The 14,732-nt window shown below is 38.4% G+C and overlaps 1 protein-coding gene across 1 annotated transcript in view; it reads right to left on the bottom strand.

Moving 5' to 3' along the window:
- GABRG1 (gamma-aminobutyric acid type A receptor subunit gamma1) overlaps positions 1–14,732 on the bottom strand; it is a 64,008-nt gene that overhangs the window by 30,534 nt on the left and 18,742 nt on the right. The window contains exon 3 of the mRNA XM_049834668.1: positions 6,726–6,793. Coding sequence (XP_049690625.1) covers positions 6,726–6,793 — 68 coding nt within the window. The remainder of the gene's footprint in view (positions 1–6,725; positions 6,794–14,732) is intronic.

Raw genomic sequence — 14,732 nt, 5'->3', positions numbered from 1 at the left:
TACAGAGCACTAACAGCTGAAATCTCAGATACTTCAAAAGCAGTTTGGTTATTGCTCTGGCTGTGGATGCTAAGAATCTGAGATGGTATAAACTGGACTTCCAACCAGTACGCTGGCATATTCTACTGAAGTCAGGGAGTTAAGTCAAAGTAAATTATTATTATTATTATTATTATTATTATTATTATTATTATTATTATTATTAAAACCATGCCAATTGTGGCTTAAGTGATACAATAGCACTATACAAACCCAGTGTTTCCTAAAGCATGAACTATTCTAACATAAGATTTAAGAACAAACTGCAGTGCAAAAAACCTGCGGCCTTGGAGTATAGCATTGCTAAATGGCACACAGAAATCAGGCTGTATTTTCCAGCAAAGAGCTTAAATTTTCTGGTGTCTCGTGTAAAACCATAATTATCTGTCCTGACTTCATATCTATCAAGGGACAACTGGTAACCTGCAGCTGAAAATGGCACAAGTACCGAATGCTGTTTAAAGTGGGCGCTGAAAAGATGCCTGTACTCTCATTTGGTTTCAGAAAGCCACTGCAATATTTGTCTCTTGTACAACAGCTGCTTTTTCCCTTACCCCTCGCCACTTCCTTCAAAAAGATCACAGAAATTGGGAGCAATACAGGAACTGCTGTGCTGAGCCACTATGAGCATAATATTGCCTGTACTTGGCCAATTCCCCTGAAACCGAACAGGGCAAGCAGTAGGCACTCTAGCTGCCTGCAAGAGCCGGACTAATCAATTTAAGCTATTTTTTTTCAGAAAAAAACAGAGAACATTCATGAAATTGTATTTGTGAAGTATTACTCAAGTTCCTAGAGCTGGTAAAATAAGAAATACTAACAAACATATGGGTTTTGACACTTAAATGTATTTCATAACAAAGAAAAAACAATGCTCAAGCCTACTGAAGGAATATTTACTCAGCAGCTGTAAATGAACACTGTGTCCATCAATCTCAAACACCCATCTGAGTAACAGTCAATTAACTCTGATCACTTGCAGTGCTGACAGGCACCAAAATGATTGGAATCTATCTTTCCTAATCAAAATAAAAGAGTAAGTTGGGAAAAAAATTATTATTCTAGCTTACTCCAAAGAATATGCTGTACAACAAGAAACAGGTAATATTCAAAGACTTCTTGGTACTTCTGTCCTGATTTATGAACAACTATATCGGATATTTGAAAGAGAATGGAACCAGTTTGCATAAAATCCACACACTTGACTCTCCAAAAAATTGCAGTGCTTGCATGCTGAACCCACACAACCTTACGAAATCTCATAAATTCTCAGATATGGGCAGAAGTGCATCCCTCATGCTCTTCCTTTCAGTCTGTCATCATAAAGCTCATAGAGACAATGGTTGTCCTCAAAACAGTCTTCTTCAAACATGAAAGCAATTCCAACCTCCAGGAAAAACTTCACATGCAGTTTGCAAACCACGACACAGCCTATCAAGCAGTGTTCACCCAGTCCTGAACTATTACTATACACTGTGGCATATGGATAGCACTGTGATTTATAATGTTTATGCTTCTTGTACAGAACCGTGTTCACTTAGACACACAGCTCTCTGTAACAGACAGACAGGAAGGGGGAGTGAGAGAGGGAGAGAGTTCATATCTTTCCTTTTATATACTTCTTACTTTAGATTTTTTTTCCTATTGTGTTTGTTAAATTCTTAAGTCAATGTGACATGGTTCACACATGTAAACTGAAGTACATGCGTAGGTATCTGCAGGATCAGGGCCTTGCTAATTCCAGTATCTATTTCTGTCTCTTTCTAAGCCTCATCTTTCCTTTATGGTAGTTACTGTTCATTCAGTAACAAAACATTTAATATAATTCAAAAACAGCATTAAAAATACATCAATTTACAGAATAAGGCACACAAAGCATGTGAACCTTTGAGTACTGGATTTCGAGGTAGTTTCAGATAATGTATCTTTGGGTCACAATTACTTATATTGTGCTTAATGTAAATTAACTGGCACTGTAAAGTAAGAGTATAAAACCTTCAAACCTTCAATACAAATCTAGTGACTAGTAGAATAAGCGCAGTGACACACCTGACCACAAAGCATCCTCCACAAATACAACAACACTGAGCAATCTGTATTAGGATACTGATCACATTGACACTTGAATACCTTAAAAAAAAAAATAAATCTGCTGCTTTTTACTGCAACTTGAGAATTAAATGGAATTCAGAAGTCAAAGGATACTTAAAATTCACCATCAACACATTCTACACAAAGTCATAAATGGTACAATATGACAGGAAAAATTGTATCCTAACAGTGTCTAGGCCATGCAGTCTGTGTACCAAAGTAGTACATTGTATATTCTGTGAATATCTGATCTGCTCAGTGGTTTAGCTTTCTTGTTAAAAATAAGAGTGCTAGGCTTCAAAGTATGGCCTTCAGCTTGCAGTCACAGTAGCCTTCAAAGGATAACTAGCAAAGATCATGCAACAAAAGCTAAATCATCCACAGAAGAGACAGAAAAGTTGGAAAATAACAAGGAAACCGAACTGCTTCAGTGAAGTGCAGTCCTAGAAATTTATCCTGGCATTTTCAGCCTGGACCTTCTAATAGTAAGTTCCATTAATAAATACAAAAGCTGAATAGAGAGCATCATCTGCATCCACATCAAGGGAAGAAAGGAATATGTAGTCCTCAAACACACTAAAAGGGCAATGATACCATAATGTTTCAAAATATTAAATCATGACTTAGAAACACATGAAAAGGCAAAGGAATTTTAAAACTTTTTTTTTTTTCTGTAAACGTACCTGTTTATATATATACTTACAGACAGATATAGACAGATAGGTAGAGCATTTTCTTTTGGATAGTTTTTTATCTATCAGTCATGATGTCTATGCTCCTCTATAGACATTATCTCCCTCTTCCTAACCCTTTCCCATTTTTGTTACTTGGGTATTGCTCAGCTATTTACTATATGAAACTTGATTAAATAGACTTTAAGAACAGGGAAAGTATAAACTTTTCTCTTTGCTCTCAATTTTTAACACAATGATGCAATACTGCTTCTTACTTAAGGAACTGCTCCTGTATTCCTTCTCCAAAAATTTCTCTCATTTGGGGTAGCAGTCTTGTATTGTCATGACAGTTTTCATCAAACAGAAATCACCAGATCAGGTATTCTCTTAGTTAAAGGAAGGTAAAAATGTCTTGGAGGGCTGCCATGCCTCTCCCAACCCACTGAATTGCACACTTGCATGGTCTTGTCAAACCACAAAAGCTGCGGTGCTGGCATGGTTCTGCCCTGGAACCCTTGGGGCACCAGTAGCACAAAACGTTACGTATTTATGAAAACATAGGGTTTGGGGGATGAATACAGGGCAGAGAAAGCTAATGAGGCCCGCAGGCAATGTAGATCAACATGCATTTCTACACAGGGACCATTTACCAGACTCTGCTACTTGTACCAGCAGAGTGGGTTTTTTTCATCTTGGCCCTAGTTTGGAAGGAAAGAGAAAGGTAGTAAGAGCCTAGTATATCTACATTAAGTGCTCAACTGAATGAGCTTCCATACAAAGGAAAACCAGGGTCTAAATATTCAACGCATGTCTTAATTCTGCTAAAAAATCCCTAAACCACTGCAGAGCTATCGAGGATCAAGACTTTGGCCATAAAAATGCACTTAGCTGCATTTTACATGATTGTTGCATGGCGCATAGCACAGGTTAGCTCTAAAACACAGATTCAAAAATCTTTAGACTTAATGAGTATTAGAAGCCTAAATACTCCACTGATCCAGACACTTGTTAAAAATGTTTACTCAGGTTGTGGATGCCTAAAGAGATCCCATGCTGTAGAAAAACATCTCTTAAGCATGGATTGTCTATACCATCTAGAATTTTGTGTAGATCTTTGTTAAATAGTGAAAGTCAAAACACAACAGCCTTCAAAAACAAATTCTAATTAATATTATATATACACTTAAAGCATCCTTTTTATGAAGGTAAAAGTCTATCAGATAGCAAGAGGAAAATAGACTGAATTATAAAAAGAAATCCATTTCCTCTCATAATATGTGTCCTCTGAAGCTTTCAGACAAACAAATTCCCTTGATATGCTGCTTCAGCATCATTGTTAGCAAAAAATGCTCTCTATATCATGTCATATTGTATCCAAACTAAATAGTTAAAGGACATCATTTGCCAGAGTGAATTAACATATCTGGCAAATGAGTAATTCAATGGGGAATCACAGATATGTGTTCTCACATTAAGTGATGAAATGAAGGGCTAAGGACAGCCCTTGAAATGGAAGCAATTTTTGGATTATTGGTTAACAATCTCAAACAATATTGACTCCAGGGAAAGTGCCTTCCTAATGAAACCAACAGCTCACATAAAGAGATCTTACAGGGTCAAATCTGTAATTATTTTTTTTTTGCTGAGAATGTAATTTCGCAGATTTAAAACATCTTTTTTTTTGAAACCTTAATCAAATTATTTGCATATATACGTTTTTATTTACTTTCACAAACATTTGATTTTTGTAGTGATGTTAGATGCTCATTTGATCCAGGTTCCTGGAGTCCAAGCCCAGTGAAAGAAATTGCTCTTCTATGAAGGCCATAGTGCCCTTAGACTATAATTTAAATTGTTAAGTAGTTCTCTGCCCATTTTTAAAAACCAAAAATTTTTTTTTAAAGTTCTATGTCTTAATGATATTTACCTTATTACCCTTTGGTGGCACGCTTCATTGTTATCTTTTTTTGTTAACAGAAATCGGAAGGTGAGAGGGATAAACATTCAGTTGATATACATTATAACCATTAGGATCCTGCTCTCTAATGAAATAATATGCCTTTTCAATACGGTGCTATCCTTATGCCTTGGACTAAAAGCCAATATGACTGGCTTTTATTAACACCATGGCAAAAGAATCACCACCCAGCTCTAGGACAGCTCTAGCAGATGTGGAGAGACCTCTCAACAAGTGACATGAAATAGTCCCTTGGCTGATACTGTCATTATTGCAAGTGTGGCACATGATAATTCTGCCTCCCAGGCTCTGGGCTGAGCAAGCAGAAGGCAGCTGTGGGCACCAGAGAGGCCATGGTACATTGCAGTGGAGAGATTGCCAGGGGCTGCAGAGACAAAAAGAGGGCACGGGAGATGGGGCAGGCCTATCTTGCAAAGCCAACCACATGCTGGTTCTTTAAAACTGGAAAACTGAAGCTGTAAGCATTTCTCATTTTGAGTTCCAGTGTATGCAATACCTACTGGCCACAGGCTGAAGGACTCAACATTGGTTACTGGAAAAGGAAGCCTCTACCACTTGCTATATCCTCCTTACAGGTAGTTGCCTGTCCACACATTTTGCTCCCACAATAAGTTCCTTCAGAAGAGGATAGAGTGGAGAGAAGCAAAAGAGAACGACTGCAGTAGGAAGACAGAGAAAACCAAAGACACCACTTATACCAGACATGGAAGTTGAAAAGCTTCCCCCACCCCACCACTCTTCTGCTCTTTCACGCATTTCTTTACATACAGCCCTGGCCTGAGACATGGACTTCCCTGCCACAGCCCCAGGTAATGACAACCCTAAGCTTGTTAGACCATTATGCTGGAATGAATATCCATCTGCATCATTTACTTTTGGCACCTCTGTCCATAGTATCTAAGTACCACTGGTTTTTCCTGCTTGGCTTCCCATCACTGAAAGTCAATATTCGCCACCCAAGCACGATGACATACATGTAAACTGCAAGATACCTAATCTAGAATTACTGTGCTTCCACCAAATGCTCAGAAGCCCCCTGTACTGGCATACTCCAGCCTCAGTTTGAACAAAACTCTTCTCTGCCATGCAAATTCAACACTGTCAGCAATTCTGTAGGGAGGAGGAAAAGGAAAAAAGAAGGAGGGGGCTGAGCTCAAACTCGCCCAAGGGCCAGTCCCAGTCTTAGGCCTGGGCAGCAGTCCCCAGGAGAAGCCATGCAACAAGGCCTTTCTAAGGCCTCCAACACACCATTTCATACAATGCACAGAAAATCTAAGTGATTTAAGAAAAGGCCACAGACTCAACTTCCTCATAAATGCTGTTACTTCAGTGTTGGTACCAAATAGATAGGTCATATCTCAACAGGTCTACCAGAACCTAGATAAGATGCAGTGCTTAACTTCATTGCTTAACTTCTGAAGAAACCAGCTATGTGTACACACATACACACACTGAAGACCCATAAGGCTAAATAAGACATGGAAAAAGGAGGACAAAAGAGTTAATTTCACATTTTTCTTTTTATGAATTTGAAAAATAATAATAAATCACTGCACTGAAAATAGTTTTATTTACAAATGCTGGGTCAACTGTTATTTTTCTTAACCTCTGAAGAGTAGCACCAGGAAATTATACTGGGCCAGAGATAAACCAGGTATAAGCAAACGTAGTGAAAATGTTCAACACAAACCAAAATAAGGACCTGATACAATGTCCTCTGTGTGGCCTTATTTTTTACAAAGAAGAAATATATTTTTAAAATTACAACAATTTCAAATAGAGAGAGTCTAAACGTGTTTCTGCAATAACCACAATCATATTCAACAGCATAAGAATACACAGTAAGAAATAAAGAAACTTACTGGAATGAGATTAGAATTATTTCATAAAATTAACCCATAGCATCATTCAGACAATGTTTTTTGTCAATAATCAGAACTTACCATATTGATTGGGTCAACTGGGCCAATGCTGTTAACATAGACATCTGTTTCAATTACCGTAGTTCTCACTAAACAAAACAGTAACCATAACAATTACATATTTCATTAACTTTGTACATTGTTAGTGTAATTTAACCTATTTACTAAAACAACAACAAACCTGATATTCTTTTATTAGATTCAGAATAATTAAATCTCTGGTTTGTTCATTTTCCAAAGGATCATATATGATTCAGCTCCCTTATTCCATATGAATTGTTAGAATTATCAACAACAAATTGATAGAATTTTTTACTTCGTCATGCAATCCCCACCTGTACTTTGTGAACAGATATATATAAAATGTAAAAAAGGTAAAGGAAGGAAAAAAATCAAAACCAAAACCAAAACCTGTCTTGCAACGTAAAAATTTATTCATGAACAGAAAAATAAAGCTTTGGAAAAAATTGCTAGTACAACAAACCATAAGGTCTGGGCGCAGCTGTGTTTATCAGCTGTAAGGAATCAATATGCAATGCTTTCTGTCAATTCCTACTGAAAATGTGTAACAAAAATAAAATAATTTTTCATCACAGATTTCTTCAAATCATGCAACTATAGCACACCTAAGGGTTACTAATGTCCTTTCATCAGCTTGATTAATACACCGCTTCAAACACCAAATTGAAAGCTCCTCAAGCGAAAGTCATTTAAAAGCTAAACGTTTCCAAAATTATTTTTCTTTAAAAACACAGGGAAATCACTCTTACCGGGCAGACAAAAATTAACTGTTTTAAAAATATATTCTCTTACAGAATATACTCACTTTGTGCACTTACAGAAGGGCACAAACTCTAAGTGACTTCCCATGAAAGCCACATCTCAAGTACAGGTGGCACTGATAATTCAGGTTTTTTCCTCCTAACTGGTTTATAGGGGAAAAAGGTACAAACTGAAGAGGTCAGGATGCATTTTAACTTCATCAATCTACCAAGCATTTTCTTCTAGCTTGTACTGGAGAGCCAGAATGTGGACACAAAGACGTATTTCCTAGTCCCCAGTGGAATGAAGAGGGTTAATAATAAAGCTCTGATGGTATTTCTTTCATGATCTGGCACATTAAAATGAAGCATCTCCATCCATCTGCAGATGGAAAAGGGGGAAGGTACAAACAAAAAGGCACTTTGATTTCATAGGAGTGGGACCCTAGGTCATCAGATTTGATTTCTTTATACTGCCAACCATCAGAGATTGCCCAAGTGCTCTATAACAAACCTAAAATCTTAAGTAAGAGGATTTTTCAGATCTCAAAAATCTAAGACTCTAACAGGCACACAGAAAGAAACAGAGTATCATTAACAGCCTTGCCAGCTACAATGACAGGCAAGATACTTTTCCTACATATCCTCAGATACCTTCTCCCTGCCAATCTCACTTGGGAGGAAATTCTCCCTGATTCCAAATCCGATTACTGGTGTGACCCTGAGCCTGACAGCAAGACACACCAATGAGGCTGCACAAAGGATTTTCTGTACAACCACAGAGCACAGAGTCACTTGATCACTATCCTGTCCGCAGCATGCTTCACAGAAAGTTTAAGCAGATTCTGGAAACCAATTTATTTCCTGGGGGAAAAAAAGTAAGTACTTCCTGAGCTGCAAATGTTTTCGGTATCTGCAGGGCTCATAAAGGAAGGAGGGCAACAGAAGAACTCATACATACAGACTGAAAAAGCAGAGTAAAAAAAGTGTATAATGCATGTGTGTATATACACCTATGTATAATATAACATATTTTACATACACCACATCTCACAAACAGATAGCTTCTTCCTTTGGTTTTGCAACCCTATTTATCTACATAGCAGCAACCCCAATGCTATACTAGAACACAAGGAGGTGGATCAAAAGTGTATCTTGCCTCATTACTCAAGCAATGTTGAATACACTATTTTTCCCCATATTAGTAGGAAATGTTTAATTCTCTTTAGTGTTACAAAATCTTGTTTTGTTCTGAGGTTCAAGTCTTTGACTCCAACTTTCAGCACTGCCTAGCCACATATCAAACCTCTTCTTCAGACACAAGTACCTACACTCAGTGATTAAGGTCACCTCTGAAACTTGCCTTCAGTATGCTGAACAGTTCACACCACATACTGTAAATGCAACCTACAGATAATCTGTTCAGCTTTAACTTCTAAACTTGCTCCATTGTTTCCAGATCCATCTTGAAATGTGGGCACTGGAACTGGAAATTTTTGTAACAGTGCTATCAGTGCTGCTTGAACATTTTGAAATTTCTACTTGTATTCCTTTTCAAGAGGGGACTTACCTCAGGACAATGCTTAGGGGATACATAGCTTATACTAGACAAAATATCTAAGTTTTCCCATAAATCACTGCTTTACTACGCAGAATCTCTCACCTTGAAATATGACCCACAGGCTTCCTTCCCCCCACTTTCTTTTTTTTCCCCTCTCAATTTCTGTATCTCCAGTTTTACTGAAGGAGCTGATTACTCTGCAGATACAGCCTCTCCCTTTCCAACAGTCTTTGTGTCATCTGCCAACTTTGCTACAAAAATTCACTGCTGAAATCATTCAAAATATCATTATTCTTGACCAAGACTTTCCTATGAGACCCCTACTACAGACAGCCCAGCCATGGAAATTTCCTTATTAACAACTAAATTTTGAGATCTGTCAGCAAGCCAGTTTTTAATGGGGGCTGTGTCAATTTTATGAAATTCCAGCTTGCAGCGAGCAGTACTTGATCTGCCACAAGGGCTCTCCTGTAATGTGCCATGGAGTTCAATTTGCCTTTTCCATACTGTTCTGAGTAAGATTATTAGAGCTATTAAGAACCAGTGAAGAGTCTGATAATCTGCCTCTGTTGAAATTATTTTAATTGACCCAAATGATCCAGAGAAAGAGATCTAATTCAAGAAGACTGGAAGAAGCTGTTTTGTTACCTTAGTTCTTCTGTATGGTACGGAACAAAGTACTTCTGTGAATTAGAAGAAAGAATTCGTTCTTCTCGTGTTCTTGATCTAGAAGTGATATGAGTCCATGGAAATGACAAATGCTGGAGGAAAATACATTCTTGACACTAATTTGACATCCATATAATTACTATTGTTCATTTACTCTCCACAAAGAGCTAACAGTAAAAGATGGTTTGAGAAGACTTTTCTGTGAATGCTTCTTATTTTACTTCAAAAATTTGCTATCAGCCTTGAAAACACTATGAGTAGGAAGAGGGCTATTTAACACATCCTGCGTGAAGTGCAAAACAACAGTGTAAACTTAAAGAAGGTTCTAAAGAAGGGGAGAAAGGACTTGTACACTTTAAATATTTACACTGGAAGACAATATGAGCCAGGCTACAGTAAAGTAAGAAGGTGAGAGGACAGCAGACTGCATACTGAAGAGAAAGAGAGAGGGAAAAGAGCAGCAAAGGGCAGCTGCCCCCAAGGGGTACTTCATCAGCTCCTAATGTAGCTGAAGCACAGAGGGAACCTGTTTGCTAAGCCCGGTCAAGAGACATCTACTCACACTTTTTGATGTCCTGCTTTGACAACTTTTCTTCACTAGATTAAAGTTTTCTTCTGGTTTAAAAGATTTGACTGAGATTGAACACCATCTAACACAAGCACAGATAAGGACAGGCTTGTCCCAAGCAATAAATATAGTAAATAAGCAACAATTATGCATGGAATTCAAGAGCAAGAATGAACTTCCTGACAAGACATGGAAAGAAGTCACTCTCAGCAGGCACTACCTTTCTAGTAAGTGATGATGCTGCATAACCCCTGGGCTGTGGTAGCTTGACCTTGGCTGGCTGGATACCAGGTGCCCACCAAAGCCACTCTATCACTCCCCTCCTCAGCTGGACAGGGGAGAGAAAATATAACAAAAGGCTTGTGGGTGGAGATAAGGACAGGGAGAGATCATTCACCAGCTACTGTCACGGTAAAACATACTCGACTTGGGGAAAAAAATTAATTTAATTTATTACCAATCAAATCAGAGTAGGATAATGAGAAATATAAACCCAATCTTAAAAACACCTTCCCCCACTGCTCCCTTCTTCTTCGGTTCAACTCCACTCCCGATTTTCTCTACCTCCTCCCCCCAGCAGCACAGGGGGACGGGGAAGGGGGGTTGGGGTCAGTTCATCACACCTTGTCTCTGCCGCTCTCTTCTCCTCAGGGGCAGGACTCCAAACTCTTCCCCTGCTCCAGTGTGGGTGCCTTCCACGGGGTGCAGTCCTTCAGGCACAAACTGCTCCAGCGTGGGTCCCCCACGGGGTCGCAAGTCCTGCCAGAAAACCTGCTCCAGCGTGGGCTCCTCTCTCCATGGATCCACAGGTCCTGCCAGGAGCCTGCTCCAGCGCAGGCTTCCTATGGGGTCACAGCCTCCTTCAGGGGCATCCACCTGCTCTGGGGTCCTCCCTGGGCTGCAGGTGGATATCTGCTCCACCGTGGACCTCCCTGGGCTGCAAGGGGACAGCCTGCCTCACCACGGCCTTCCCCACGGGCTGCAGGGGAATCTCTGCTCCGGTGACTGGAGCATCTCCTCCCCTCCTTCTGCACTGACCTTGGGGTCTGCAGAGTTGTTTCACATATTCTCACTCCTCTCTCTGGATGCAATTGCTGTTGAGCAGCAACTTTTTCCCTTCTTAAATCTGTTATCCCAGAGGCACTACCATCGCTGTCAATGGGCTCGGCCTTGGCCAGCGGCGGGTCCGTCTTGGAGCCGGCTGGCATCGGCTCTGTCAGACATGGGGGAAGCTTCCAGCAGCTTCTCACAGAAGCCACTCCTGTAGCTCTCCCACTACCAAAACCTTGCCACGCAAACCCAATACACAAGCATATTCTGAAACCCAGTTTGAGTTCAAAATCTGTATTTTGAAAATTGTTTACTCTCCATTAGAAAAATCATATTTATAAAAATCTATCTCAGTCATTGAAAAATTATTTTAGTAATTGCTCTGACTATCAAAAGTGCCTCTTCTTCAGTCTGTATTTATCCAGGCCAGGCCCAATTTTCAGCTTTTGATATTTGAAATATCTCTGCCTGCTACACTGAAGAGCTCTCCTTATCAGTTATTCTCAGTTTATAAATGCCCATCTCCTGACAGAAATTATTATCATTATTGTAAAAGGGCAGAACATTGTGCTTTTTACTTGTTATTGCTTAATATTGTTTCATTCTCCAGTCCTCAGTATTACCCAATGGTGTGTTAGTCTACCTAAATTCACTAACCAGTTCCCATACTTTACCACAGTTCCCCATTTTGGAATGAAGGTCTAAGATATATCACCTTTTTTAATTATTACTTATCATGCTATTTAATTTAAACTAAGACCACTTTTGATAATTTCATCCAGGCTTATTTTCTTTGAGCATGTTTTCTATAACTCCTCATTAATTGCCTAAAGAAGCATCTCTTCTTGGTGATAAAGCAGTTATTCAGCAAATAAATTAGGCGACTACTACATTCAGAAATAACAGAGGCTTTCAATTTGTAATAGTTTTTAATGGAATAATACAATTCTCCTTACCAGTTATCTAAGAGTATTACTTATATGGCTATCTATATTGAAAATTCATCCTCAAGTGTCTACAGCAGGCTTCCAGCTGAAGAATTTTTTCAAAGTGATTTTGATGAAAGCAGAGCCCTGTTCTCTACACTTCTTCTTTTACCTTTTCATTTAAAAGAAACCCATCTGTAGCAAATACTACTACCCCACCACTTTTATTATTTCCATCATTTTCTATGCAGTGCACACATCCAGTACCTTTAACAGTCACTTCATATGCTCTTCTACATCTTGCTCTTGTATTTCAATTTCCTTCAATTCTTGCAAAATATTCTTCATCTCAGAATACATAGCGCTCTACCTTTACTTGATATTTTCCTGCTTATTTGGGCTTATTACTTTCCTGCCTATATCATCCTTTCATCAATGCTACACTAAGAGCACCTGTTCAACAGAATATCCCCCTAATATCCTTATCTTTTCAGAATTACTGCTTCTATTAGTCTCTTGAAAGCCCACTTTTTGTTCATGTATCCTTTATATCCCTGAGTACATGACCTTTCACATTAGTGCACTGAGACACAATTACTTACCCATGTCCTGCTTATAGGGCAATTACAACTATCCAAATTTCTCTAGGTACCCAATTTCTCTATGTCCATGAGCAATCATTCTCACTATTCTTAAAAATTCTATCAGTGATGACTTTCCTCAAACTGTTGGTTGAAAACACTCCATTAGAGTTGTAGATACATGACGATTATTCCCTACTTTTAATTAAACTTTCAGATTGATCAGTTGTGTTTCACCAATATAATACACAACACTGGACATGAGACATATCTGGAAAAAATGTGCTGTACGTTGATAGGCTAATATTAATATATCAGTGTCCCTAAGGCGTGAGAGATGGAACAGTATGCAGCCAGAATTCTTTCCTTTAAAAAGGAAAGTTGAAAAATAACAGCTGGTTTGATGCAGGACTGAAGCTAAAACAGTGTGGTTATAAAATCAAGTAGCCAAAAGGTAACATTACATTGAGAATAATACTGCTTTATTACTATATCAACACTCCAAGGTTGTATCTGTAATTAAAGGGATTTATATTGCAGATAAGAGACTTCATCTGGTAGCTACTATTACTTCATACTGAGCAGAAGATACTTTAATACTAGTTCCTTTATGCTCCAAACACCTCAAAGTAAATTACATAAATTGAGTTAAAGGCTAGTAAGATTAATAAACATAGCAACGGGTAGCAGTTAAGAAATCACTACGACTTGTGGATATTTGGATCAGAAAAACAGAAAATGACATTGTGGTATTCTCCTATTAAATTCCAGTATTGCCTCTGATGTTTCAATTTTCATTTGGGTCTCCTTTATCATCTGCCTCAACTAACTGCATGTTTAACAATGAAACCCCTTATCTCACTCTGAAATGCTGAAATTCTGTGTCAACATCAGGAAGAAAACAAAAATCTGCTCTGGTATTCAAACCCAAAAAGGCCAGGTTTAAAACAAAAAATGTTGCTATTGTAACTGAGCTTCGTAATTCAATAGTAAAAACGTTCTGTGGGATATTATTGCTTTGAAAGATAATTAGAATTCCAGTTCAATAACCTTGTTGTACAAGTACTGACATATACTCTGAAGATGTAGAATCTGACACCAGATTTTATCCACATAATTGAAGCAGACTAAAATGAATGCACTATAGTCTGATTTTGTTTTTCTATTTGTTACATATCTGCTGCAGTTCCCAAACAGCTGGACAGAATGCTTCCATCCGAAGTTGGAACTTTTACCTTATGTTGTCCAAAATTTCTGCCTTGTGGCAGAAGTCTGCAACTTCCCCTCCACCCAGAAGAGAGTCAATCTTAACATTTGTTCTCCTGGCAACAAAGTGAATACTCCCAAATGTCTCCTGTTCTCATTACTCTGGCTGATTTTCATGAATGTTATGTTTTAATGTATTGGATGGAGGCAGGTCCCAGGTAGCAAAGGTCAGATTGGTACAGAAGTATTGCATCAAGGAGTGAAGAAGAAAAAGAAAGGAAGCATTTATGTGAGAGAAGGTAGAACCAAGTATCTTCTTTCAGGAACTGATATTTGGAATCCAAAAAGTTGTACATTGAGTTACTCACAAAAAGTCAGAGTTCTTGCCCTATCAAGGATCAGTACATAACCAGAAAAATGAAGGTAAGGATTACACCAAAATTCTTCCATGCCCATCTAAATCCATTTGACATGTCAGAATAAACTCCTCTTCCTCTATTTTCCCTCCATTTATTTCTAAGTTTTATGGAGAAACAGAATTCTCTTTTCTTTCATCCCCATCTACCAGTTAATCATTAGAAGGAATCCTAGTGGAGACAGTTTATTCCCTCATAATCCCTTTGCTGTATGTTGCATCAAGCGGTTGGGGGAAAAAAAAGTAATGCTATACATCTGTCACACATTGAGAATTTAAGGAAAAATATGC

The sequence above is a fragment of the Accipiter gentilis genome, chromosome 3 (genome assembly GCF_929443795.1).
Source record: "Accipiter gentilis chromosome 3, bAccGen1.1, whole genome shotgun sequence".
NCBI lineage: Eukaryota > Metazoa > Chordata > Aves > Accipitriformes > Accipitridae > Astur > Astur gentilis.
The sequence above is the reverse complement of the archived record's forward strand: the minus strand, read 5'-3'. Positions and strand labels throughout refer to the sequence as shown.